At 38.3% G+C, this 23,247-nt stretch overlaps 5 protein-coding genes across 7 annotated transcripts; 2 read left to right on the top strand and 3 right to left on the bottom strand.

Moving 5' to 3' along the window:
- Positions 1–532: 532 nt before the first annotated feature.
- On the bottom strand, positions 533–2,427 carry LOC115620987 (probable cytochrome P450 313a4). Its single transcript, XM_030514507.1, has 7 exons — positions 2,245–2,427; positions 1,957–2,154; positions 1,706–1,888; positions 1,578–1,650; positions 1,395–1,521; positions 758–1,334; positions 533–693 (listed from the first exon to the last, which is right to left on the bottom strand). Exons 1-7 carry the CDS (start codon positions 2,396–2,398, stop codon positions 533–535), a joined length of 1,473 nt encoding a protein of 490 aa, XP_030370367.1. The 5' UTR covers positions 2,399–2,427.
- Positions 2,428–4,029: 1,602 nt separating this feature from the next.
- On the bottom strand, positions 4,030–13,022 carry LOC115621377 (monocarboxylate transporter 10). Of its 3 annotated transcripts, none has more exons than XM_030515005.1 (5): positions 11,116–11,449; positions 6,414–6,778; positions 5,567–6,350; positions 5,467–5,514; positions 4,030–4,570 (listed from the first exon to the last, which is right to left on the bottom strand). In XM_030515005.1, exons 1-5 carry the CDS (start codon positions 11,432–11,434, stop codon positions 4,542–4,544), a joined length of 1,545 nt encoding a protein of 514 aa, XP_030370865.1. In that variant the 5' UTR covers positions 11,435–11,449; the 3' UTR covers positions 4,030–4,541. The 3 variants fall into 3 exon arrangements, with proteins under 3 accessions (XP_030370865.1, XP_030370864.1, XP_030370863.1); XM_030515004.1 differs by lacking the exon at positions 4,030–4,570 and adding an exon at positions 12,884–13,022 and having other exon boundaries at positions 4,637–5,514; XM_030515003.1 differs by lacking the exon at positions 4,030–4,570 and adding an exon at positions 12,888–13,021 and having other exon boundaries at positions 4,637–5,514.
- A 2,532-nt stretch (positions 13,023–15,554) lies between these two features.
- LOC115620605 (actin-related protein 1) lies at positions 15,555–17,712 on the top strand. The gene is made up of 6 exons (XM_030513919.1): positions 15,555–15,665; positions 16,254–16,318; positions 16,377–16,551; positions 16,615–16,766; positions 16,830–17,376; positions 17,432–17,712. The coding sequence occupies exons 1-6, from the start codon at positions 15,618–15,620 to the stop codon at positions 17,573–17,575; spliced, it is 1,131 nt and encodes a 376-aa protein (XP_030369779.1). The 5' UTR covers positions 15,555–15,617; the 3' UTR covers positions 17,576–17,712.
- On the bottom strand, positions 17,704–19,900 carry LOC115620604 (double-strand break repair protein MRE11). The gene is made up of 5 exons (XM_030513917.1): positions 19,640–19,900; positions 18,522–19,572; positions 18,305–18,465; positions 17,949–18,246; positions 17,704–17,878 (listed from the first exon to the last, which is right to left on the bottom strand). The coding sequence occupies exons 1-5, from the start codon at positions 19,849–19,851 to the stop codon at positions 17,783–17,785; spliced, it is 1,818 nt and encodes a 605-aa protein (XP_030369777.1). The 5' UTR covers positions 19,852–19,900; the 3' UTR covers positions 17,704–17,782.
- Positions 19,901–20,417: 517 nt separating this feature from the next.
- Positions 20,418–22,735, top strand: LOC115620523 (glycerol kinase). The gene is made up of 3 exons (XM_030513789.1): positions 20,418–20,781; positions 20,909–22,051; positions 22,115–22,735. Exons 1-3 carry the CDS (start codon positions 20,536–20,538, stop codon positions 22,328–22,330), a joined length of 1,605 nt encoding a protein of 534 aa, XP_030369649.1. The 5' UTR covers positions 20,418–20,535; the 3' UTR covers positions 22,331–22,735.
- The last annotated feature ends 512 nt before the right edge of the window (positions 22,736–23,247 follow it).

The raw sequence follows: 23,247 nt of genomic DNA, 5'->3' as shown, positions 1-23,247 counted from the left end.
AATATTTCATACATTTATTCGGTGTGACGTCACATAAGGCATTGTGCCTATTAGAGCTCCCACATATAATTAGGCGCCAAGTTAAATTTAACATGTTAGTATTTAACATAAGCAGATGGTGATTATTTTTGAAGGTATTTAACACTATTACCAGTCAGTAAAAATATCGAAAACTAAACAATACATTATATTTATGCTAAATTTTTGCCTAACGAACTACTGATTTACAGTCGGCTGACAACGCTATTCTGTGATTCACAGGAGCCTGTTTAATCCTTTAGCATAATTTATACTTTGAATTGAAAGATCCAAAAAATCGAATTACAAATTTAAATTGATGGCGCCTGTATGAAATGATTAAATGTTGCTACATGCATACATACAGAGATATGCACATATTCACATACTACATACCTCAAAGTATGTATTTGAAATTTGTAATTGTAAGTAGAATAATAATGAAACTATCCAAGTTATTTATTAACATTGTCTGAATTTCCATTATATTATTTCAGAATATATTTTTGATATATTAATTTCGTCGTTGCAATTTTAAAAGCGGCGCTTTTTCTAATTTAATTGTTATATCTTCAACAAAAACAAGATCCTCAAATGGAAAAGAGGTGGTAAACTTAAAATTTCTCAGCAGTTTCGCCAGTGTTACTTTGGCCGATATTAGAGCATATCTCCAACCTGCAACGTAAATATATTATTATATATTATAATGTAAAAGTGTTCTAATATATGTTGCTCGAACCTATACAGTTTCTGATGCCTTTTGTAAAAGGTATATAGGCGTATGGGTGCTTATCTTCCAAATTAGTGGGTAAAAAGTTGTCCGGATTGAAGGTTTCCGCTTCTGGGCCCCAAATACTTTTACTTCTGTGCATATGAAAAATATCAAGTGCTATCTGTATTCCCTTGGGTATTGTTACCCCGTTTGACAATTTCAGATCTTGTGACGTTTGTCTTGAAACGAGCGGTACGGGTGACATCACTCGCATCGACTCGTTCAGAATCATATCCATGTATATCATTTGCTTTGTGTCTGCGTAACTAACTTCAAAATCGCCTGGATTGGGAAAGATCGTTTTGATTTCCTCAAATGCCTTCTCCTGGTAATCGGGAAACATGGCGAGTAGCATTAAGGAATAGTACAAAGTATTAGCTGTTGTCTCAAAGGCACCAAACACTATAACATTCGATTCGTCCTCAACATTCTTCCAGCTAAAAATTCCTCGCTTCAGAAGGTCAGTGGCCAGATTTAGAAATATGTTCTTATCCTTTGGGAGAGCAGTATTTGCAGAGTCCTCATTCAATTTTCGTACAATTAGCTGCGTAAGGTAAATTTGTTAGTTCATACAATTAACATGAATCTGAAATTAGTAATTCACCTTTTTGATAAATGCGCGAATCTCTAACTTGGCACGAGAGTAGCTCTCCTCCTTACCAAAAATTATTCGCAAGATTCTGTTGTTGAGCCACGGCGAGAAACACATATCTGTCATAGTTTCTTGCACACTGTTATTGAATAGCGAAAATGCACGGACAAACAGAATACATTCATCGTTACTCACCATTGATAGCGCTGGAGTAGTATATTGTTCTTGAAACACTCTTCATCCTTCACATCGCTGCCCATCGTTGTTTCTGCACTTAAGGAATTATAATGGAATCACTGAATATTTTAGTATGACTTACTCACGTGTCGCAATTCTCAATGTAAAGCTTTGTAACACTTGTGTAAAGTCCTTTTCTTCATTTTCCATTCCTTTCAACACATTCAGCAGAGCTGCTGTCTCACTGTTAAAAACTGGGAGGAAGCTTAGCAGCACCTTGTGGCCAAAGGCGGGATTCAACAACTTCCGATGAATGCTCCAGGTTGGATCTACAATAAAAGAAAGTGGGCTGAAAACAATCCTATGTGACCAGCAAGTTAAAATTTCAATGTCGTACCACTTTGGCTAAAAAGACCTTTGCCTGCGCCATCGTCCACAGCCTTATAGATCAGACCCTTGTTAACACAATGCGGCGAGGTAAGTATGTCCTGCGTTAACTGAGGATCGCTTACAATCAAAAATGGAATCGGACCTAGCCAAGAAAAAAGTGTCGGCCCATACTGCTTTATATAATACCCGAACTCGCTCAGGACATCTAAGTGCAAATTAAAATGTACAAGTAAATAAAGATGATATACTAATATCTCACAAGTATATCTAGATAGTAGAGCTGTTTTTAATGTACCTTCTCTGTGGAGCAACTTATGTGCCATGCCGATTATGGGATATCCGAATGGGCCTGGAAACTTCAGAGTCAGTAGATAAAACTTTCTCCGAGTCCACAATAAATAAATCCACAAACACAATAGTATAGTAATCCAAAAGCTTAGCGAAAACATGGCGTCTATAATGCAATTTTCAAATTTCCAATTCAACAACTACAGACAGTTGTGCGATCGCATAACGTACCGTTCTAAAAGACGACAAGACGTAAACTAAAAATTGTTTATAGACGACACTGGGTCTTATATGTGCCCTACCGGACATTGGGCCCATATTTTAGTTGGCCCACTCTCATAGTCAATTATAAATTTTATAAATCTTCGGCTGCTTTGGAGCTTTATATACCCTTCAATGTTTTATATACTTGTATGATTCACTAATGTGAAGGGTATACAAAATATAAATAATGTGACGAAGATAGAGATTCACGCATCAATGAAACTTTCGAATCACGTATACTTTTAATGTGGCACAATAGAACGTGCATACCAATTACTGATATTTTCTAGTCAGCCAAAGCTCCTAACACCACGCAAGCAATACAATTAAGTACAAACATTTGGCATATATACATATATATATATATATATATGTATGTATGTTTGTCTACTATATGTTTACAACACACACATATTTACATTCAAACGTGACTTTATGTTGATTCGATCGAAATCGAGAAAAAGAGTAACAGACGCGGTCAAAACTAAACCAAAAGTCTGAAGATGTATGCCACGATTAACTTTGCTTGTGACATACCGCCAAGTACTTATCGGACCGCCCTCGTATCTCCACGAATCGGAATGAATCGCTCTACAAAGTCAATGTGGGGTAGCCCAAACGGTGCGTTTAATGAAAAGAAATTTAGATATGTTTTTTGCCCCCCCACACAAATTTTTGCCATATAAAGTCGACCACACGTTCATTATTATGACGCACTATTTCGCCTTAAAAGGGAACTGAATTCGATTTGTTGAAGTTTTTTCATTGATCATGTGCATAAATTATTTTTTAAATTGCATTATTTAATGAACATTTTAAATTTTAAGCATCTCCGGCCCCCGTTTCCTGTTACATGCGAGGTACTTTGCACAAACCTAACATACTCCTCCATTTCACTCCACTTCGCTACAGGACATTTCCTAGAGGAGGGTATTTAAGTGTTTGGTTTGCTCTCTCTTGCTATTTTTAACATATTGGAACTAAACCGCGTATCACGTGAATCCCGCATGGAGACTATAAATTGTACAAATGCTTTCTGATATAAAAGTACATAATAGAGTAATAAAGTTTATGTTTTAAACGCCCGCTCGTTTTTATACGCTGTACCTGAAAGGTACAGGAATACATTAGGTTTGCAGAACGTGAAAAAGTTGGTTCGACTCTGTACAATATATATATATATAAATAGACAGTCATACACCCTTTACGTGAGTTTCCTGAAGGACAACGTATAATCGATAAAAAAAAATGGGTTTTTTTTTATTATTACAATTTCGTGAATTTTCCTTTAATTTTCTTAGTTTTTGATCTATCCATAATTATTTTAAACATATGTATGAACAGAGTATTTCAAAGTTGGGGCATCCAACTAAAGCTATTCCACTTGTTTTCATAAGAGATATGCTTATTTTCGGATATGTTGAGTATACTTAGTATATCAAGTATGGATTCAAAAGATGTTTTTCGTATCCGCACTCTCCCACTCTCCCTTCATTTCAGGAATGTGTTTTACTTTGAAAGAAATTGATTTGGTAAATAAACAAAATGAATAATGGTTTATTAGAAATTCGAATTTTTCTTATGAGCCCTCTTTAAATGTTAACTTATTGATACACTGAATTTATTCATACGCTTACGTTGATATTTACATGTATGTATGTAGGAATTATAAATTGAACACTATATTGGTATTCCCCAAAACGTGTGGACCGCTTAAGCTGTATAAACATTAAAATATTCTTGTTAAGGCCTATGCGTTAAAAGAAAACATCAAATGTATTTAAAGACAATAATAAGGACGATGTACATCCGCAAAACAAGATAGCCACGTATTTAGATTCCTTACATACTCCGAACTTACTCTTGAGAAAACTCAAGAGCTACAACCTCTGGAATTTAGAATGGCACGATCAGATTTAAGCAAGTTTAAGATTTATGGCAAGTTTAAGCGTTTGGGTGGAATACCAATATTCCTTTTTACTGCCAATATTAACAGAATATGTACGGAATTTAGACTTGAAGTTATAAAAGCGACGTTCTTTAGGGCCGCAACTCATCGGTGAGCGATTCTGAAAGATGTAAAGAGTAACAAATATATTCGTAAATTGAGTTTTTCAGAGTTCAAAATGAAACGGAATACCACCAGCTTTGATGTGTTTAAATATAATACATAGAATTTTAAAAATACATAATATACATACTATATAATACATGCATTGCCTAATTGCAATTATACATTTAAAAAAGCGTTATTACTGCACAAATAGAAAGACCTTTTAATGTTTCTGCCGATTATTGGTATTATTTTGGAAGCTCTTGTGTAAGTTTCTTTGTGCTAGGATGATTGCGTGTACATGGGTTAGCAATAATATGAACTTGTTGAAATTAAATGATTGAGGGAATATCATCCAAGAACTACAAATTTGTAATCTTGTAGGGATATGTTGCGCAAGACTCTTTGTATTTGGTCCGAGCTAATAGTATAGAATGTTGTCTAAAGTGTAGAACGTGTTTTAAGCTGGAATTTTGGATTCATCTACACGTTATTTAGTTTAAAAGGATGGATTTATATGTGCAAAGGCCATATTATATTACAATAATAATATGAATAACCAAATATAATACAGGAATCGTTTTAAAATTGTCATTGTTGTTCTTGTATTAAATTACAAGAATAGAACAATTTGTTAATATAATGAATAGGTATAGCGGCGTTTCTTTGACTCGTCTTTAAAGTTAACGCCTAAGAAGCTGCAACCCAGATTCTTATTATCGGCAACTGGGATAGATATGTTTCTGGAATTATGACGAAGCAAGGGAGTGTGGGAGCAAATGGTTAAGCTGTTATTAGTCATTGTCAATCTACTAGGATGGGCGCAAGCAGAGAGGCGAGCAGTGAAATTAGATGGGCTTTGGCCGGAAGCATTGTTTAGCAGACTATGGGATGCGGTGTATGAGTCCATACCTGTATCGGCCAATCGCACATGTCCGTTAAGTAAAGAATCGGATTTACCTGCAAAATAAAATGTAAGAAATCGTAATCTCCTATATAGTCATATACTCACTGTTTTGAGTATGTGCGATATTTTCTATATCTGTGCTTGCAACCACAGGCACATGAGCGACTGGACCCGCGACAGCTTTATTTTCATCGTCCTTGACATAGCGTATAAGACACAGCAGCGAGGACCCCACCAAAGGCGGCAGGCCGGCTAAGATAAACGGCACAGTGTAGGAACCGGTACTATCAAATATTTTGCCTGCTATTGGTGGCCCAATGGTCAAGGGCAATGAGCTCAGGCCAAGCAAGAATCCAATGGCTTGCGTTGCTCCTGACGGTCCACAGATCTCGTACGCTATTGGTCCGAGTAAAGATATGAAGCATCCGTCGAAAAGCCCCATAATAAGTGCAAAGCACACCAGCACCACATACGAGCTCGTCAGTGGTAGCAGCAATGTAACTAAACCGATGCAAACCAGGGAAAGCTGTTGTAAGTACATGCGATTGATGCCCGGCAAATCAGCGATGACGCCAAAGATCAGACGTCCAACACCAGAGGTAATCCCGATGCACATAACGGGCAGATTAACGTCCTTCCCAGGAAATGCCTTTTCCACAAACTTCATCATATGGACGTAGGGGACGAAGTAACCGAAAAGTGCGAGAGGTACGCAAAAGGCCCAGATTACGTATCGCTTTCGTTTCCAGATCTCCACATTGACAATAGAACGAAGCAATAGGTTCACTCGCGAACGACCAGGTTTCTTTTTTGGTGGCATCGGAGGTGGATGCAACGGCTTGTATACAAATGAGCAAATGATAATAAAGGCCGCTATCAAGCTCATTATCTGCAAATATAATCAAAGTAATCGATGGACGTACATTGTATTTCGATTTGGACAACAACTCACTTGCAGTGCGGCTTCAAAGCCATACACCCTTAGCATACTGTCTAGACAGGGAGGCAGTACGACAGTGAAGACGCTGGAGCCGGCGGTCACGAAGCCGCTCACCTTTCCAAGGTAACGCTTGAAGTAGTGGCCCAGTATGGCCAAGGTAGGCGTATAGGCAAGTGCTGCTCCAAAGCCAAACATGATGCCATATGTAAAGTACAGCGCGCTGATGTTCTCGGTGCAGAAAGAAGACAGGAGAAGTCCACCGGCTGAGAGCACGCCACCGGCAAAGGTTGTTAGACGCAGACCAATCTTGTCGGTAAGGCAGCCGGCAACGGGAGAAAGTAGGAATGTTGTACCAATTGTCAAAGATCCAACAAGTGCTGAAAGGTCAAGAAATGAAGCTTCTTTTAGAAGTGAGGAGCACATAAGCGTGCATGTTTTGAACCCAAAATGGTAGAAAGGCTTACAACACAACTCGAAATCCGCAAGCAGAAGAATGTGTGGATTAGATGAGTCTTCTCATCATAAATATATTATCGCCTTAAAGGCAGAGACTACCTTGTCGGATATAAATTAATTACAAATTGTGATTAACCTTTGATATCGGTAAAAAGTTTGTAAAATAATGCTTTTGCAAAACTAAGTTAGAACTGCATTAGTCTTTAAGTAAGGAGGATGCTTCGAACGGTAACTTAAAGGAGCCCTTTGGATCAAGATGAATATAGCTTTATCGAGATATATGCAAATGTAGGCTTTTAAGCAAACTCTTCGGACTTAGAACAAACACATGTGGTAGTCCGATCGGACAACATTTTCAGTATTATAAACAATAACACAAGTAGACAACAATAAGTAATAATGCTGAATAGAATAGAATTTATTTTGTACATATTAATTAATATTAATAGTAATTCACATTGCATATATAGCATATATATTTGCAAAAAACTCAAATAACAGTTAGATCATTCTAATTCTAAGAGTTTCTCACAATCGCATCGTATCGTATTTTTGTCGTATTTCCTCATGCGTGTCTCTTTGTGCCTCATTGAGTCAACACGACCATGCACGAAAGCTCGAAGCAATATGAAACGCAACACGTGTGTCAATGCAATGCAACGAAGTGCCACAAACAAAGAACACCGACTATGCGTGTCTCTAACTTCCTTGTGGCTGTACTGTTTGATATTTAATAATATTTGATAAAAAACGTATCTCTTTATTTTGAAAACATGCTTGAATGCTAAGTCGCACATCTAGTTATGTTGGATATTTATCCCAATTTTGAAATCGATCGGACAATGTTTAAAACACAAATCCAATAGTTCAGGCTCCAAGGAAAATTCTAAAAAACCGGGCACAACCTTTTTATACCCTGTACCCGTAGGGTAAAAAGGGTATATTAGGTTTGTGCAAAGTATGTAACATACAGAAGGAAGCATCTCCGACCCCATAAAGTATATATATTCTTGATCAGCATGACGAGAGAAATCGATCTAGACATGTCCGTCCGTCTGTCCGTCCGTCTGTCCGTCTGGATGAACGCGAGGATCTCAGAAACTATAAAAGCTAGAATAACCAAAGTTGGCATCCAGATTCTCCTGGGTCCGAGTAAGGACGAGTTTATTTTATTTTTTTTAATTTCCCCCCCCTTCCCCCGCTACAGAATTTCGTCAATAGCGTCCACATTTCAAATGCTACCTAAACCAAACTTTGCACACATAATTTATATATAATTGTCTACTGTTGTTCAATTTTATTCGGTCAATTCTAAGAAAAGTTATTAGCGAAACAAATTCTCGCCAGTACAACCCCCACAAACTGCAGCAACAAGTTCGCTCTTCTTCTTCCTCTTTTTGCTGCTGCTATGGGCGCATATAACTCAGTGACGGAAGTTTACCTGGGTACAGGGTATTACACTGTCGGGCTTTCTCGACTGTAGCGTTCTCTCTTGTTTTTACATAAAATAAAACATACGTGAATATTCTTAAATATTTTTTAAGCTACAAACAATTTGTCCAGAGTCCTGACGATAGTGACGAAGTTAACTTAACCGCTTGACTAAACATAGATGATAGGTGTCGTAATCGCATGTAAAACATCTGTCACAGCAAACAATTAAGAATTAAAAAACTGACACACACTTCACGCACTAGTACTCGTTCAGATCAAATACTTAGATTCGGTTATTGAACTGCAGCATGAGTACACTTAATGCCGAGCTGCACTATCAGGTGGCTTACTTTTGCATTGCACATGAGGCACATTCGCATTAATATGGATTATCAGTGGCTTCTTTCGTTTGAGTTCTTATCAAAAGTAGAGCATCTTTTGTCTTTATTGAACAAAGAATTAACATAAATCTGTCAGTCAAATATTAGGTTCAAACTACGACTTGGACTAACTGAAAGCTCTGGCAGAGCACACGCCAGATAGCCCGAATCAAACTATACAAGTAGTATGTAATTGGAAAAAAGTAATAATGAAATGCTAGAGTTGTGTGTGACAGACCCCACAAAGTATATACACGTACATATATTCTTGATCAGCATGAGAAGACAAGCCGATTTAGCAATGCCCACCTGTCCATATGAACGCAAGAACCTTTAAAAGTATAAGCGCTAGGATAACCAATTTTGGTATCCAGATTCTCGCGAGTTCGGGGAAGGACAAGTTTTTTCTTTCGTCTGCCCCACCTTTTCTGAGATCCTTGCCTCCTTCTGTGTGTTACATACATTCACATATGCGGTACATACATTTATTCAGGGTATTTAAAAGTTGAGCCCATTCCATTCTTTTTCTCTTTATGAGTGTAAATATTGTTTGCCCGGTTAATTAATACCAAGCTGATAACGCCAAATTCTCGCCTTTTTATTTCGAAAAGTCATTGACCCATGACTTTAGTTTTGTTTTGTATAAATACAGATTTTGGGTAATATAAATAGTAACGCATAATCTTATTGTTAGAACGAATACGAACATGTGAACTACAATATAGCTAAAATTTAAGTCCAGCTTTGATTACAGACAATCATTGAAACCAATACAATTGCGTAAATTAAGTTCATGCGAATAAAAACAAAAGTTGTACATATGTACATACATACATACATATAAACAATTAAAAAAAAAGCATCGGCGACATTCAATATCAAAGCTAGCTCTGGCAAGAGTTGCTGACCGCACCATCAGTCAATCAGACCTGCCTTGATCTACGCTACTTCTTAATATTACGGAATGAAATCAATCTAATTCTAAGGCAATAATGTGTAGTATTTATAAAAAAAATTCTACTTTTAGGCCCAGTACCTGAAGAATAAAAGGGTATTATGAAATAAAGCCAAATACAGACATGCCACACATTACAAAGTATGTATAGTAAATATTTTCTTGATCAGCATAACATCTTGAGTAGCATTTTTAAAAATTTAATTTGCAATTTCTGGCACAGATTTTTCGAAAGTACATACAGGGTATACAATGGCCAGGCAAATATGGCCTCCTCCCAATCGGGATTTTTTATAACATGGCATTGAACCTCGGCATTTGTCGGCGTCGTTTTTATAATTAATTGAGCTCTATTAAGCCATTGATATATATTTGACATTAACCTGTCAATTGGCATTTACAATAAATTTCGTGACCTATCAATTAGCTTCGCTTTTCTTTCTTTTGCTTATCGGTCTGAATTTTCGTTTCAGACACGTTACAATAGAAATGATTCGAACAGAATATCTAATATGGCATACTTCTTAAAGCTGTCATCTCGGATTACGGCCGGTGTTAATCATATCGCGGAAATAATGTCTGCCCCGACAGCAGTAGATATGGCCAATTGAGGATCGCTGTCAAGCACTGCACTTAAGGTGCTTCAACAGCATTTGCATTTGCACAACGCCAGACAGGTAGTAACTGGGTCAGTGGTAAGAGTACGGCAATATGCTTCTTTTCACACACATATAGTACATACGAGTATAGTATTTTGCCACAGCTTTTACTTTTAACACATGTGTAGCTTTTAGCGTAGTCGGACCGTATGCGTAACTGTGGCTTTAACAATTAAATGTCATTTATTGTCTTTGCTATTTATAAGGCGATAGGCCAACCGAGCTGGTCGAGACCTGTGGGTGCCATGCAGAATTATTTACGAGGTCAGGTACGTTTATTTTAAAATCAACTCTCTTCACGACTCTCTCTCTCTACACAAAGAAGCCAAGATGGCGTTTCTAATAGTATTCAAACAAATCCCAAGAACCTACGACAATACTTGTAAAATCTAAATTTAAAATCAATCAATCATTCAAAACTAGTTTTTTTTTTATAACTTTATGGAAAAAGTGTTGAAATCACATGCGAACATGTATATACTATATATACTAGTACCAGAGAATTAGCTAAATTTTAAAATATATATTTTAATATTTATTTTTGAAAGTTTGAAGATTTAGATGTGTCTTTGCTACACGACTCTACCATAACATTCTTGTTGTGAATGATTTACTTTAAAAATTGTACCTAACATACTACTTACTATATACATTCCTACATACATAGGAAGGACTAACTTCATGCCTTTATTCACATACGATGAATAATATGTTTATTTTTACAAATATTCTGAATTTTCAGTAAAGAAGGCTAAATTTTGTGCGCCTCATCATAGTCATAGTTTGTCAATTTTGCGGGAATTGTGTCTACAAGCAGACGTCTGACTTACCCGCTTTGCTGGAGGCATCCGTGTCGCCCTTCTCAGTGAGGCGGTCAGTTAACAAGGAATGCAATACCCCGTAAGTATTAATGAAACCAAAGATGACACCGTTGCACAGGAAGGCGCTTAGCATCACGAGCCAGGCACGCGCCCCGCCATCCGGCGGTTCCTTGTCGTGTATGTCCCGACAGCAAGGCGCCTCAAAATGTCTCCCATTTACCAGCTCCAGGCTGTTCGATTTGGCGCCATTGGCTGCCGGCTCTTCCGAGCGCAATATGCGAGCATTTGCATGACTCTGTTGGTTGCTCAATAGCTCGTTCTCTGCCATGGAGTCACGTGTATGCTGGAATAAAAGTTATCGTAATAGATTATACAGCTATTTACATACATATAGTACATATGTATGCACATATTATGGATGTGTGTGGGCTTTATCGGTCTATACTCTAGAGTAAAGAACTTGACGATTCAAATTTAAAACAAAACACACATTGATTTGAAATATTGTAAATAGAAAAAAAAAAATGTTGCTTCGGATTGCTTGATAAGAATACATATGTATATTCATAGGAAGAAGTAAGGATTTTTAGATGTAAGTTGCTGCCGGTCTCATGTTAACCAACACCCTTTGCTCTTCAAACAAAAGATTATGATGCAACGTTTCGCCTACAGAGACGATTATCTTAGTTTGCCGATGGATTTAGTGTTACATTAAGCGCGCGTGTAAATAAAATTTGGATAGGAGACGACGCGTTGCAGTTAGCTCCAGACATTGACATTTGTTATGACATACGGGTACGGGTACGGGTACCCACGACCACAACATTTTTGTAATTCCTAACTTAATATGCAAAACGTTATCTCTTGCTAAGGCGAATGGATTGTATTGTCAAATGCGTTACTCGAACTCCGCTACAATATAATTAGAACTTAACTAAAAACATGAAACTAGCTTTCATAAGTCATGTTCATTTGTCATGTAAGTATAAAATATATGTGCCATATATGCCTCATCATTGATTTTTAATTAAATTTTTCCGGTTTCGGGACAATTTCACAGTATTTGCATTTGTAAGTTGTTGTTATCTTCGGGTCTTTACAGAGGAATGCCCATATTTTTGCAATATATTTACATAGCATAGTCTGTGAACTGAACATAACTGAACGCATTTCCCAAAAAATATCTAAAATTAGATTTTTATGTAATGGAAAAACAAACATTTCTCATTATTACTACTTATTTCAAATTGCATTTAGCTAAGTAGTTTTTATTAATATCTCTGTTGATTTAATTGCGGAGAACGCAAGTTGTAGCTGGATAGATCTTTAAACGGATTTATGTTCATTGTTATATACATATGTATGTACATATGTAGCATATGTATGTAGCATGTTATACAATTCCCAATGCTTAAGTTCGCTGGGTTGTATTTCATACTTGGGCGACAACGAAAACTGCAGAACAAGCCAAATATTCACGGGCAATGTGCATAGTCGCGCAGCATTAATGGCCAAGAGCTTCGACTTGGCACCCAAAGCAGCGACGGCATTGACATTGCCATCACGTTTCAACAGAATGCATGAATGCAATCTACTCTAGATTTCGCACACTTTGAGTTATAAACGCTTGGCTTGCAAGTAGCCGGCAATCACATTTAAGGTTTAGCCGTCAATTTTTCAAAAAATGTTGTTTTGACACCCATGTATGTATGTAGGTATGTAAGTACAATTGTACATATGCACATAGATGTTTATATTTAGTTGATTCCTATCCTACCTACCGATCCACAATAGCGGAAACGCGCACACGATTAACCTCGAGTATCAGACGATTGGATACGAGAATATATAGTACTGTGCCGCTCAGCAGTTTGGTGTTGCGAATCGAATGAGAGCACGACCGAACGCTTGCGTTGCCGGCAGCGGAATGAAGAAATTATATGAATTATATTTCAAGAGGAGGTAAAGTATTTCACACACTTGCGTTTGCAGCGTTGGCGCCTTATCAACGACCTGCAGCGTTTCTTTGCGTTCCGCTCGGCAGTAAACAAAAATAGTGAGCGAGAGCATTGTATTGGCAGCGTCGGCGCTTTCAAATGAAGTGCAGTCAGTCCCATTATGCAAATACATATGAACAGATATTCATACTTACTATATGTACATATGTACAAACATACGCACAAACTTGTATGAGCGGACTTTGGGTTTGTTCCACTTGCTAAAGAATATTTTTTGCAGGACTCTAGGAAGCGGGCTTCAGGAAAATTTCAACAACTCTAAGTAAATCGCATGATCAGAATATGAACTTGCCACAAACAAAAACAGACAAATTGCAAACACTTTAGCTTCATCAATTCGTCGAATTAGAAACTGAAGATGTTGTGTGCACTGCGCCGAGTCCAATTACTATTAAGTAGATACTTCCGCTGACGCTTTGTCCGGTCTTCGTACACCCATGTGAGATCAAAGAAAACGTCCGGTAAGAGCTTCGGACGATTACTTTCTTTGACACTTAAAGGGTATATGACCTCAAGGTTGCCATTGACTGCCAAACAAACAGAATTCGTGTAAAATAACTCTTACTAGGCGTCTGTCTAAGCAAACTAAAATCGTAATTAGAAATTGACTAACTAATCATATTGCTCTAAACTTACATGCTACTAGTATTTTTGTGATTTCATATATTAAAGTACCAGGGAATAGAAAACACTTTATTCCACACCATATTTATGCTGTAAGCGATACGACTAAAGAACTATCAAAGTTTGCTCAGGCGACAAGAGAAAGGAGCTCATCCACTGAATGCAATCCATCAAATATGTAACCGTGCAAGGATATCGAGAAAAAAATTCGATATTGTTATGTCATACGATAAGTTTATTAATTTGTATATACATATGTATATATATGTATATATATATATAAACTATTTTACATACATATGTATACATTTCCTTCCTTATTTGGACAAAGATATCACCAAATATTGTGCGCTTTCTTAAACTAACACTTGAATAATCATCGAACTTGTTCTAGTGAATGGCCCCCTCCAACAACAGTACGCAACAATAACATCCCCAACAATAAACAAGTCTCACAAACTCGACAGTGTTATACACTGTACCCAAAAAAGTATGTTATATGTGTTGTTAAATGGTTTTTTATAGCAGCACTGAAAATAAGAAGGCCGAACGCGCTGCTTTAGGTCCTACGCGTAGTACTAGAGTAGAATTGTATTGTTTTTAACATTTTGTAGAACTAACCGATTTCAATTAACTTTAAAACAAGGTAGATTTACATATGTATAATATCAAAAAATGGAATAAACTCCTATTGCCTAAAGGTTAAAAGAGTCTAAATACAAAATTTCTTCCGTATTGGATCAGTCGTTTCCGAAATCCACGCGTTCATCCAAATAGACGGACATGCTTAAATCGATTTCTCTCGTCATGCTGATTAAGAGTAGATCATAGGGTCGAAGATACTTTCTTCTCCCTGTTTCAGACTATGCACAAACCTTATATTGACTTTTTTCGTTCGTTTTGCATCACTCGTGGGTTGCGAATGGCGACCATACTGACAAACTGTTAAAAATGTACAAAATTCTTTCGAATTAAAGATAAAACAAATCGACAGAAAAGGGCATACATACCTCATTTGCTTTATAGCTTCACTCTCGCGCTGAAAAGCTATCCATTTTTATTTTTATACCCTATTAGTCATTCAGATATCCCTGCGTTAAAGGTCGCTGTAAGTGTTGAACATGGCTCCTGGGACCATTTTGCAGCTACTCGCATCCATCCATATTCCAAGGATCAATGTATGTACATATTATGCTGAAAATTTCACAACTCCGAGCCGATTCGAATCTCAATTCAGAACCTCATAGCGCTATGAGCTCAAAGAGTAGTCGTCCATTTTGAAATGGGCTGCGTGATTCCCCGCGACCAACCATTTACCATTTACCTGCAACGGATTCAGTTAACCCCTGATCAACTGGTTTTAAATTATATTTTGTCCTATATGTATATATACATACAATAAATGGTTTCCTTGTAAATGACTTTAAATAAACCAGCAGAAATATTTCAATACATGGGTATGAATTACAACTATGTATACTTGTACGCTCAGATGTACATACATATGTATATTTTCCATATCAGAGTTTTAAGCTTATCCCCAAACTATAATAGTATCGATGGTGCAATTTGTTTCGCAAATATGTATAATATATAATCCAGGCAACGGTTTATGGATGTTTTAATTTTATGGAAATTGCATCCTCAAAATAAAAATAGTATAAGTAATGAATACAAAACGATAATAATCGATAACTATGCGTTTGTCCAAAATTAGGCATACGGATTTATTTGTGGTAATTATGCATACCAAAAATACTAACTCGATGATTCAGAGACTTATCGCAGACATACATATAAGTGTGTTGTAGTTGTATCGTTTTTTGCAAAAATAGTAAAGTAGTAATATTAGGACGAAAAAACGCACAAATGGAGCCCTATGATGTTGTAGTCAACCAGCCTGTTGTCATAGATAATGTGAGTAAATCATCGCTGAATAAGAAATCTGAAAGGGCCAAATGTAGGCGGTTGCAGCCTTAGTTTATGGTAGTGACATGACATCACCAATATTGCAAAGCCGAACTACAGCTGGACTAGGCACTGCCTAGTAGGCCGTCCGTTTTACGGCAATAAAAATATAACCCGATGCATGGCTTGAAAATTTGTTTTATGTTAATAAAGTCAACAACTAATTTAGTTGCTGCGACAGCTGGTACATATGTACATATATATATAATGTAAATCAATGCGTAAACGAATTTAATTTTGTAAATCATATGTTTTTTATGTATCTATAAAATTTAACGCTGATGTCAGACTACATTGGCCGGGTAGGTAAATGTTAGCTTAAAGGTTCCTCGCTATATTTCAACGAAACAAATCTACGGTCCTAATTAATGCCACACATGCGTGGCAATAGCGAAGCATCACCGAACTATTAAATTGGGCTACAAAAATATTAGTGTCTTGTTGCAAATAAAATTCGTATCTACTTAATATATTAAAACTAGAATAAGAACCAATATTTACATCCTACTTGATTTAAATAAAATCTCAATTTTAAAGGGATCCGGTGTTATAAAGGCCGGGTTTGCTGGCGAGCACATTCCAAAGTGCCGGTTTCCCAATTAGTAAGTTCAATGTTAGCCCTTGCCAATCAGTGCTTTCAAAGTTTTAAATCTTTTACAGCATTGGGAGACCCAAGCACGTTCGAGTAATGGCAGGCGCTTTAGAGGGCGACATATTCGTCGGACCCAAGGCAGAAGAACATCGTGGATTACTTAGTATAAAGTACCCCATGGAGCATGGCATAGTGACGGACTGGAATGACATGGAACGAATATGGAGTTATATCTATAGTAAAGTAAGTCTTATGGCTTAATTTTAGCATATAATAAAATATGGCGTTCTTTTCGCAAAATGGTAGGAACAATTGGCCACGTTTACAGAAGATCATCCTGTGCTGCTGACAGAAGCACCGCTTAACCCCCGCAGAAACCGGGAGAAGGCGGCTGAGTTCTTCTTCGAAGGCATTAACGCACCAGCCCTTTTTGTTTCCATGCAAGCTGTACTTAGTCTGTGAGAATCGTGCTGGCATCCCTCCATGGGCCATACACAACTAAACTATTCCGAATTTTACAGTTACGCCACCGGTCGAGTGACAGGTGTTGTGCTTGATTCTGGCGATGGAGTAACGCATGCGGTGCCAATCTACGAAGGATTTGCTATGCCCCACAGTATTATGCGTGTTGATATAGCTGGTCGCGACGTAACGCGATACTTAAAAACACTTTTACGCAGAGAAGGCTTCAACTTTCGATCAACAGCTGAATTTGAAATTGTACGGTCGATCAAGGAGAAGGTTTGCTATCTGGCTACAAATCCACAGAAAGAGGAGACTGTCGAGACGGAAAAGTTCCCATATAAATTACCAGATGGTAAAACATTTGAGATCGGACAGGCCCGTTTTCGAGCAGCAGAAGTTCTTTTTCGACCAGATCTGCTGGGCGAGGAGTGTGAGGGCATACATGACGTGCTGATGTACTCCATCGAGAAGTCGGATATGGATCTCAGAAAAATGCTCTATCAAAACATTGTCCTCTCGGGCGGCTCAACCCTTTTTAAAGGTTTCGGGGATCGCTTGTTGTCAGAACTCAGAAAACACTCTGCAAAGGATCTTAAGATCAGAGTAGGTATTTTTTCGTAATACTAATGCGTATACTAAACAAGCATTTTATGCTTAGATTGCTGCGCCTCAGGAACGCCTTTATTCCACGTGGATGGGAGGCTCAATTTTGGCATCGCTGGACACCTTTAAAAAAATGTGGATATCAAAGCGAGAATACGAAGAAGAGGGTCAACGTGCCGTGCATAGAAAGACTTTTTAGTTTCTTTAAAATACATACATCTTCAAAAGCCTTATTTAGATTGCAATCCAATTAAAGTGTGCATGCTTCAGCTAATATCAAGTACCCTAACTTGTACTCATGTATTTTAAAACATACGCATAAAAAAATGAAAACTATTTAAACTGTTATTTATTAAAAACACTTTTCGGAATGGAATATAAAAAATAGATTTCGGTCTTACTACACTTAATTATCAGAATCGGATTCATCTGATATTAGATATACTTTATTCTTGGATCTGCTAGCGGCATTCAAAATGGACTGATTCCTGCCTGAAGAACGCTGTGGAAGAATAGAGCAAACTCAGTTTAGAGGATAACATCATCTAATGTTCGGGTCTCTTAGATCTTACAGTTGTGTTGACAGATACGTTCAATTGCGGTTTCGCGCGCGAACTTGTGGAACTGCCAGCAGCCCCTCGACCACGTCCACGACCACGGTTAACCGCAGTGGGCCCCTTTACTATAATGTTAGATTCGTTCTTTAAGGCATTGCACTTAAGAGGTACTGCTTGAGCTCCTCGTGCGTCTAGCATTTTCAGCAGGTCATCGTGTTTGTACCGCGTTCTGAAATTCGCCAGCTCATTATCTACGTTCTCATCACTTGGTAGTGTTTCCATTAAATGCTCAATTGCTTTTTCTCTGTAAAATCTATTTAAAAAAAATTATTTTGTTAATAACTACTCACGTCCTTAACCCTTCAACTCACTTAACGATATTTTCAGCCGCATTGCCGTCGACGCGCTCGACCAGCCGATATGTCATCTCGGCCAGCGCCTTGGAATGCATCAACTTCAATGGATTCTTATCTTTTACCTCATCGAAATAGCGATCGACCAACTCCTCGACTCGTGCAGTATTCTCAACCTCCTAGAGGATGCAGAGTTGTAAGTAGTGTCCATAAAAAAATTATCACTGCTATTTACCATCTTCTCGAATGCACGTTTCATTGCCTCTTTGTCTAAGGCGAGTGTATCACTTTTGACTTTCTTAACTACTTTCTTGAACTGGACCACATCGGAAACGTTGGCCACGCGCCCTTCGAACATTTGCCCGAAGCGAATTGTGTTGAACATATACGACTCGTCAGTAAACATCAGGCGCAAGCGTATTAAGGGGACTATTGGCTGCTTTGGGTGTCCTGTGCGCAACTCCATAGCACGCACAATCATTGCTTCTACACGTTCCCGTGCAAAGCTGTAAGCTCTAGTGGCTGCATCACCCTCTTTAAGTTCCAACTCTTCTTCGTAATCAGCCAGATTAATTGCCTCGAAGATAAATGGACGCACAGTCTGCAGTGGCAGAGGCTTTAGTTGGCACTTTGTTTTGTATATCTCTAAAAGGCCCACGTGTTTCTTTAGGGACTCTCCTTCCGAAAGCGAAGTGGGTACTGAGGAACCGGGTTGCGTTACATAGAAGTCTCGCTTTACATTCAACTCCGGCACGATACGGCAATCATGCTCGTGACCCCAAATAATCATATGTAGAAAAGCTGGCAGCAATTCTTCCGGCAGATAGTTCTTTGGACCACGGTCCGCACGGTTTTGATGCACAACCATAAGATGAAACCACTCTTCCTCGGCCGTTCCAGGACAATTCATAGTCACCTTAAAGTCCCTGAAGAGGCGAGTCAATCGTGCGTCGTTTATGTGACTGAGTCCGTACAAGGCCAACTGAGTTTCGCCTTTGCGCAGCAATATGGGATTAATCTCCAGCTTAGTAAGATCTGTCCAGCGCCCAAAGTAATTTACTAGGCCAGATGTGCTTAATAGGTCCAATGAACTTAGGCGTCCAAAACCACTAGGATCATCGTGATTTCCGTGTATAGAAAATACCGGTATGGAAATATTTAAATTAGGATCCTCATAATTAACGGTTTGGTTAATTGTGTTGTGAAAACTCAGCGTCTGATCGCTTAGCACCTCCAAAGAAACGGGCTTATCGCCGAATGTGTACCGACGCAACAGTTCAATACACCTAAACGACGGATTATGATTTCACCATAATGGTAATAACTGAAAATCATATATTTGCCGTCACTTACCTATGCATTGAGTTTTGGCTAGGAACAGAGTCGTGAAACAGGTCTCCACCGAGCAATATCATATCAACATCTTCTGAAACAGCGAGTTCTAAGATCTCTTCGAAAGCTGTAAAACTGTCCGTTCCACGCACTGGATCCTTTTCAGCATAGCCCAAGTGATTGTCGGTTGCCACCAACACGCGAATTACATTATCGCTATCCGCGTCTGCCATTTCTGGAACACTTTTAAAAACAAATAGCACGTCTATATAAGCGGTCAAAATTCCAAATTGCGCTATGGGCAGAGTTGATATGAGGAAATAATCGTTCGATTGCGATAAATGGTTTTAATTTCATTTAAAAAAACAAATAAATTATTAATGAGCATTGGGTGGCAAAATAATCTAAGTACCTCATCTCATGATGATATAAATAAATTTAATTGAAAATTGCAATTATCGAAGATTTGAGTTTTCTTATGACCCGTACGCACATTCACAAAATTACTGCTGAAAAGTGCGAAAGTACGACAGGGGAAAATATCCTAATTGTGCGCTTACTCATTAGTCACGCTTCTTCAAGATTTTTGTTTATGTTTAATTGACAACTTTTTTTAAATATTTAAATACCTAACATCTCCACTTACTTATATGGACTTCGTGTTACCATTAAATAATAATAAAAATACGGCTCGTTGTAATTCTATACCCTTCTTTGTATCTGGGCTCCACTGTATAACGTATCGTTGAACTAGTTCAGCTCAAAACGACAACAATCTCTGTTCAGTTCCTTATCTCTTATCGTAGACCTCGAAGCAGTCGAATAATTTAGTAATTACCAATATACATACGCGAAACTATCGCTTAGACACTAGGCTCGGACAAAGTTCGATTCAGTCATAACAAAGGGAACAGGCAATGGAGAGTAAGGAAAGCTTATCCGGGCCGTTTGTTGGTGCAATCGATGCGGGTACCACATCAGTGCGATTCATTGTGTTCGAAGCTGGCACAGACAACATCATATGTTACCATCAGATTGAAGTTCCTTCCATTTATCCAAAAGAGGGGTGGTGCGAGCAAGATCCTATCTTTATAGTGAACACTGTCAATGAATGTATCGCCGTCGCATGCAAAAAATTTACAGACCTCGGTGGGAGCATAAAGGTATGTACTCACATAAAATTGCACACAATTTTATAAGCTCTAGTGATCAGACAAACTAGCTAACTATTGTCGTTAAGTATTATTTGTTAGGATAAACTAATACCAATTTACACATACACCTATCCAGGATATTGTCACTATTGGCATTACTAATCAGCGAGAGTCGTCAGTGGTTTGGGACCGCACCACCGGATTGCCCCTTGCAAATGCGATTATTTGGTTAGATAACAGGACCAGTACCACAGTAGAGGAGTTGCTTGAAACGATACCAAACAGTGCGCGTGGTGCCAAAATTAACTATTTGCGTCCGCTTTGTGGATTGCCGCTTTCGCCCTACTTTTCGGCGGTCAAGTTGCGGTGGTTGCGCGATAATGTTACGTCGATAAGGAAAGCCATGGATAACGGTCAGGCCATGTTTGGTACCATTGATACATGGCTAATGTACAATCTTACCGGTGGAAAAAATAGCGGCGTGCACAAAACGGATGTGACGAATGCCTCGCGTACAATGCTCATGAACATAGAGACGCTGGAATGGGATCACAATCTTCTCAAATTTTTTGGTTTACCAAAGAGCATCTTGCCGGAGATTTGTTCGAGCTCTGAATATTTTGGCACCCTTGCTGATGGTGTGCTACAGGGTACCAGCATTACCGCGGATCTGGGTGATCAGCAGGCCGCACTTGTCGGACAACAATGTTTTTCTAAAGGGCAGGCCAAAGCAACCTACGGCACTGGATGTTTTTTGCTTTATAATACAGGCACTTCGATTGTGAACTCCAATGGGCTGCTGACGACTGTTGGTTACCAGCTAGGTCGCAAGGCTACCCCACATTATGCGTTGGAAGGCAGTGTCTCTATTGCAGGTGCGGCTTTCAATTGGCTGCGCGATAACATGGGCATTATACAAAATACGGCACAAATCGAGGCTATGGCTAACAGTGTTTCCAATGACGGCAAACCCTTGGACGTGTACTTTGTTCCAGCCTTTAATGGGTTGTATGCTCCGTATTGGAACCAGGATGCCCGCGGCGTCATTTGTGGCCTCAGCGAAGAGACTACATCCGAACACATTGTTCGGGCAACATTGGAATCAATTTGTTTCCAGGTGCGCGATATACTTGATGCTATGCACAAGGACTGCAAGATACCTCTGTCCAAGCTGATGGTGGACGGTGGCATGACCGTGAACAATTTGTTTCTGCAGATACAATCGGATCTGGTGGGCATTGAAGTGGTGCGTGCCAACATATCCGAAACGACTGCGCTGGTAGGTGATAATTGTATTATTATATTAAGTTCAACTGAAAAGACCTGTACTTTCTTTTTATAGGGTGCTGCAATGGCAGCATACAAAGCAGTTGATCAACGATATTCTATAGAATCGTCGCTTTCGAATACAGCAGCTAGGGAGCCTATCAAACCTTTAATCAATGGTACCGAGCGCAATTTACGGTACCAAAAGTGGAAAATGGCTATTGACCGTTCGCTTAATTGGGACACCTCCACGCTGCCTCAGGGCGAGCGTGAGTCCTTTGACGGCGCATAAGGCAACCAGTAACAATTAGTGGCAATTTGTGATTACGAACACAGTTTATTTTAGTTGATATGTAAATTAATCCAATTTGCTTAACATGACCTATGTATCTATCCTTCTTAAACTTCTGACATTTCGGGTGAACTGCCAATTAAAATCTTGTCCGCCTGACCGGTTTTCTAACTGAACTGAGTCATAATGTGTTCTGTGTTAATGACCAAATGCGGTGTTTCTACAATTACTTTCAAGTTATCGTATTGCAGTGAAAAATGTTCGCTGTGCTGACAGGCACGATATCGATTTTAAACATTATATTAGGAGAGTCATAAAAGACCATAATTTGAACCAAACTTTCAACCAATCGACAATATTGTAATCAGTACTTACCGTATAATAAACTGTACATAAAGCAAAGTAGATGATTAAATTTTTAAATTAATTTTTAATTACGAAATTCAATATTTGTATACCTTTTGAAGCGTAAAAAGGCTATATTAGGTAAGTAACTAACAGGTAAAATATAGATATTAGCGAAACCATATAACAACAGCACTACGACAATGGACTGCAGCTCGAGTTCGTTTGCTCGATCGGGCTTGCCGGCAATAATAGCTTTCCTTTCTTGTGTATATACAAACCTTAAAAAGTTTATTCATTTTATTATTCTAATAACAAATTTTAGATAGTTTTATTTGCTCTCCGGCTAACCCTGACTCGGAGAAACTTTCATTCAGCCCTTTCTCTAGCTATGGATAATCCGGATGCCAAGTTTGTCTATTCTAGCTCATACTTTCTGCGATCCTTGCATTCAGGCGGGCAAGACTATGTCTTGTTATACTGATCAAGAATATATGTATATATGGGTCTGCCACGCCTTCTTCTGTGTGTTACGTACATTCGCATTAAATTAGTATACCATTTGAGTATAG

This window comes from Scaptodrosophila lebanonensis, unplaced genomic scaffold (genome assembly GCF_003285725.1).
Source record: "Scaptodrosophila lebanonensis strain 11010-0011.00,11010-0021.00 unplaced genomic scaffold, SlebRS2 tig00000024-arrow-pilon, whole genome shotgun sequence".
NCBI classification, from domain to species: Eukaryota; Metazoa; Arthropoda; class Insecta; order Diptera; family Drosophilidae; genus Scaptodrosophila; species Scaptodrosophila lebanonensis.
Note: the sequence above shows the minus strand (reverse complement) of the source record. Positions and strands in the feature narration are given on the sequence as shown.

What these genes read in the sequence shown, in the direction of transcription:
- LOC115620605 (XM_030513919.1), top strand. Translation starts at nt 15,618, where the DNA reads ATGGAGCCCTATGATGTTGTAGTCAACCAGCCTGTTGTCATAGATAAT. An exon ending in AGCCTGTTGTCATAGATAAT is followed by an intron (nt 15,666 to 16,253) that starts GTGAGTAAATCA and finishes TCAATTTTAAAG; the next exon opens with GGATCCGGTGTTATAAAGGC. An exon ending in ATGCAAGCTGTACTTAGTCT is followed by an intron (nt 16,767 to 16,829) that starts GTGAGAATCGTG and finishes CGAATTTTACAG; the next exon opens with TTACGCCACCGGTCGAGTGA.
- LOC115620604 (XM_030513917.1), bottom strand. Translation starts at nt 19,851, where the DNA reads ATGGCAGACGCGGATAGCGATAATGTAATTCGCGTGTTGGTGGCAACC. An exon ending in AACGTGCATTCGAGAAGATG is followed by an intron (nt 18,466 to 18,521) that starts GTAAATAGCAGT and finishes TGCATCCTCTAG; the next exon opens with GAGGTTGAGAATACTGCACG. An exon ending in GCGGCTGAAAATATCGTTAA is followed by an intron (nt 18,247 to 18,304) that starts GTGAGTTGAAGG and finishes TTTTTTAAATAG; the next exon opens with ATTTTACAGAGAAAAAGCAA.
- LOC115620523 (XM_030513789.1), top strand. Translation starts at nt 20,536, where the DNA reads ATGGAGAGTAAGGAAAGCTTATCCGGGCCGTTTGTTGGTGCAATCGAT. An exon ending in ACCTCGGTGGGAGCATAAAG is followed by an intron (nt 20,782 to 20,908) that starts GTATGTACTCAC and finishes ACACCTATCCAG; the next exon opens with GATATTGTCACTATTGGCAT. An exon ending in TATCCGAAACGACTGCGCTG is followed by an intron (nt 22,052 to 22,114) that starts GTAGGTGATAAT and finishes TTCTTTTTATAG; the next exon opens with GGTGCTGCAATGGCAGCATA.
- LOC115620987 (XM_030514507.1), bottom strand. Translation starts at nt 2,398, where the DNA reads ATGTTTTCGCTAAGCTTTTGGATTACTATACTATTGTGTTTGTGGATT. An exon ending in AGGTCTTTTTAGCCAAAGTG is followed by an intron (nt 1,889 to 1,956) that starts GTACGACATTGA and finishes CTTTTATTGTAG; the next exon opens with ATCCAACCTGGAGCATTCAT. An exon ending in CTACTCCAGCGCTATCAATG is followed by an intron (nt 1,522 to 1,577) that starts GTGAGTAACGAT and finishes ATTCAATAACAG; the next exon opens with TGTGCAAGAAACTATGACAG.
- LOC115621377 (XM_030515004.1), bottom strand. Translation starts at nt 11,434, where the DNA reads ATGGCAGAGAACGAGCTATTGAGCAACCAACAGAGTCATGCAAATGCT. An exon ending in GCTTTGAAGCCGCACTGCAA is followed by an intron (nt 6,351 to 6,413) that starts GTGAGTTGTTGT and finishes TTATATTTGCAG; the next exon opens with ATAATGAGCTTGATAGCGGC. An exon ending in TATCGCACATACTCAAAACA is followed by an intron (nt 5,515 to 5,566) that starts GTGAGTATATGA and finishes TTTATTTTGCAG; the next exon opens with GTAAATCCGATTCTTTACTT.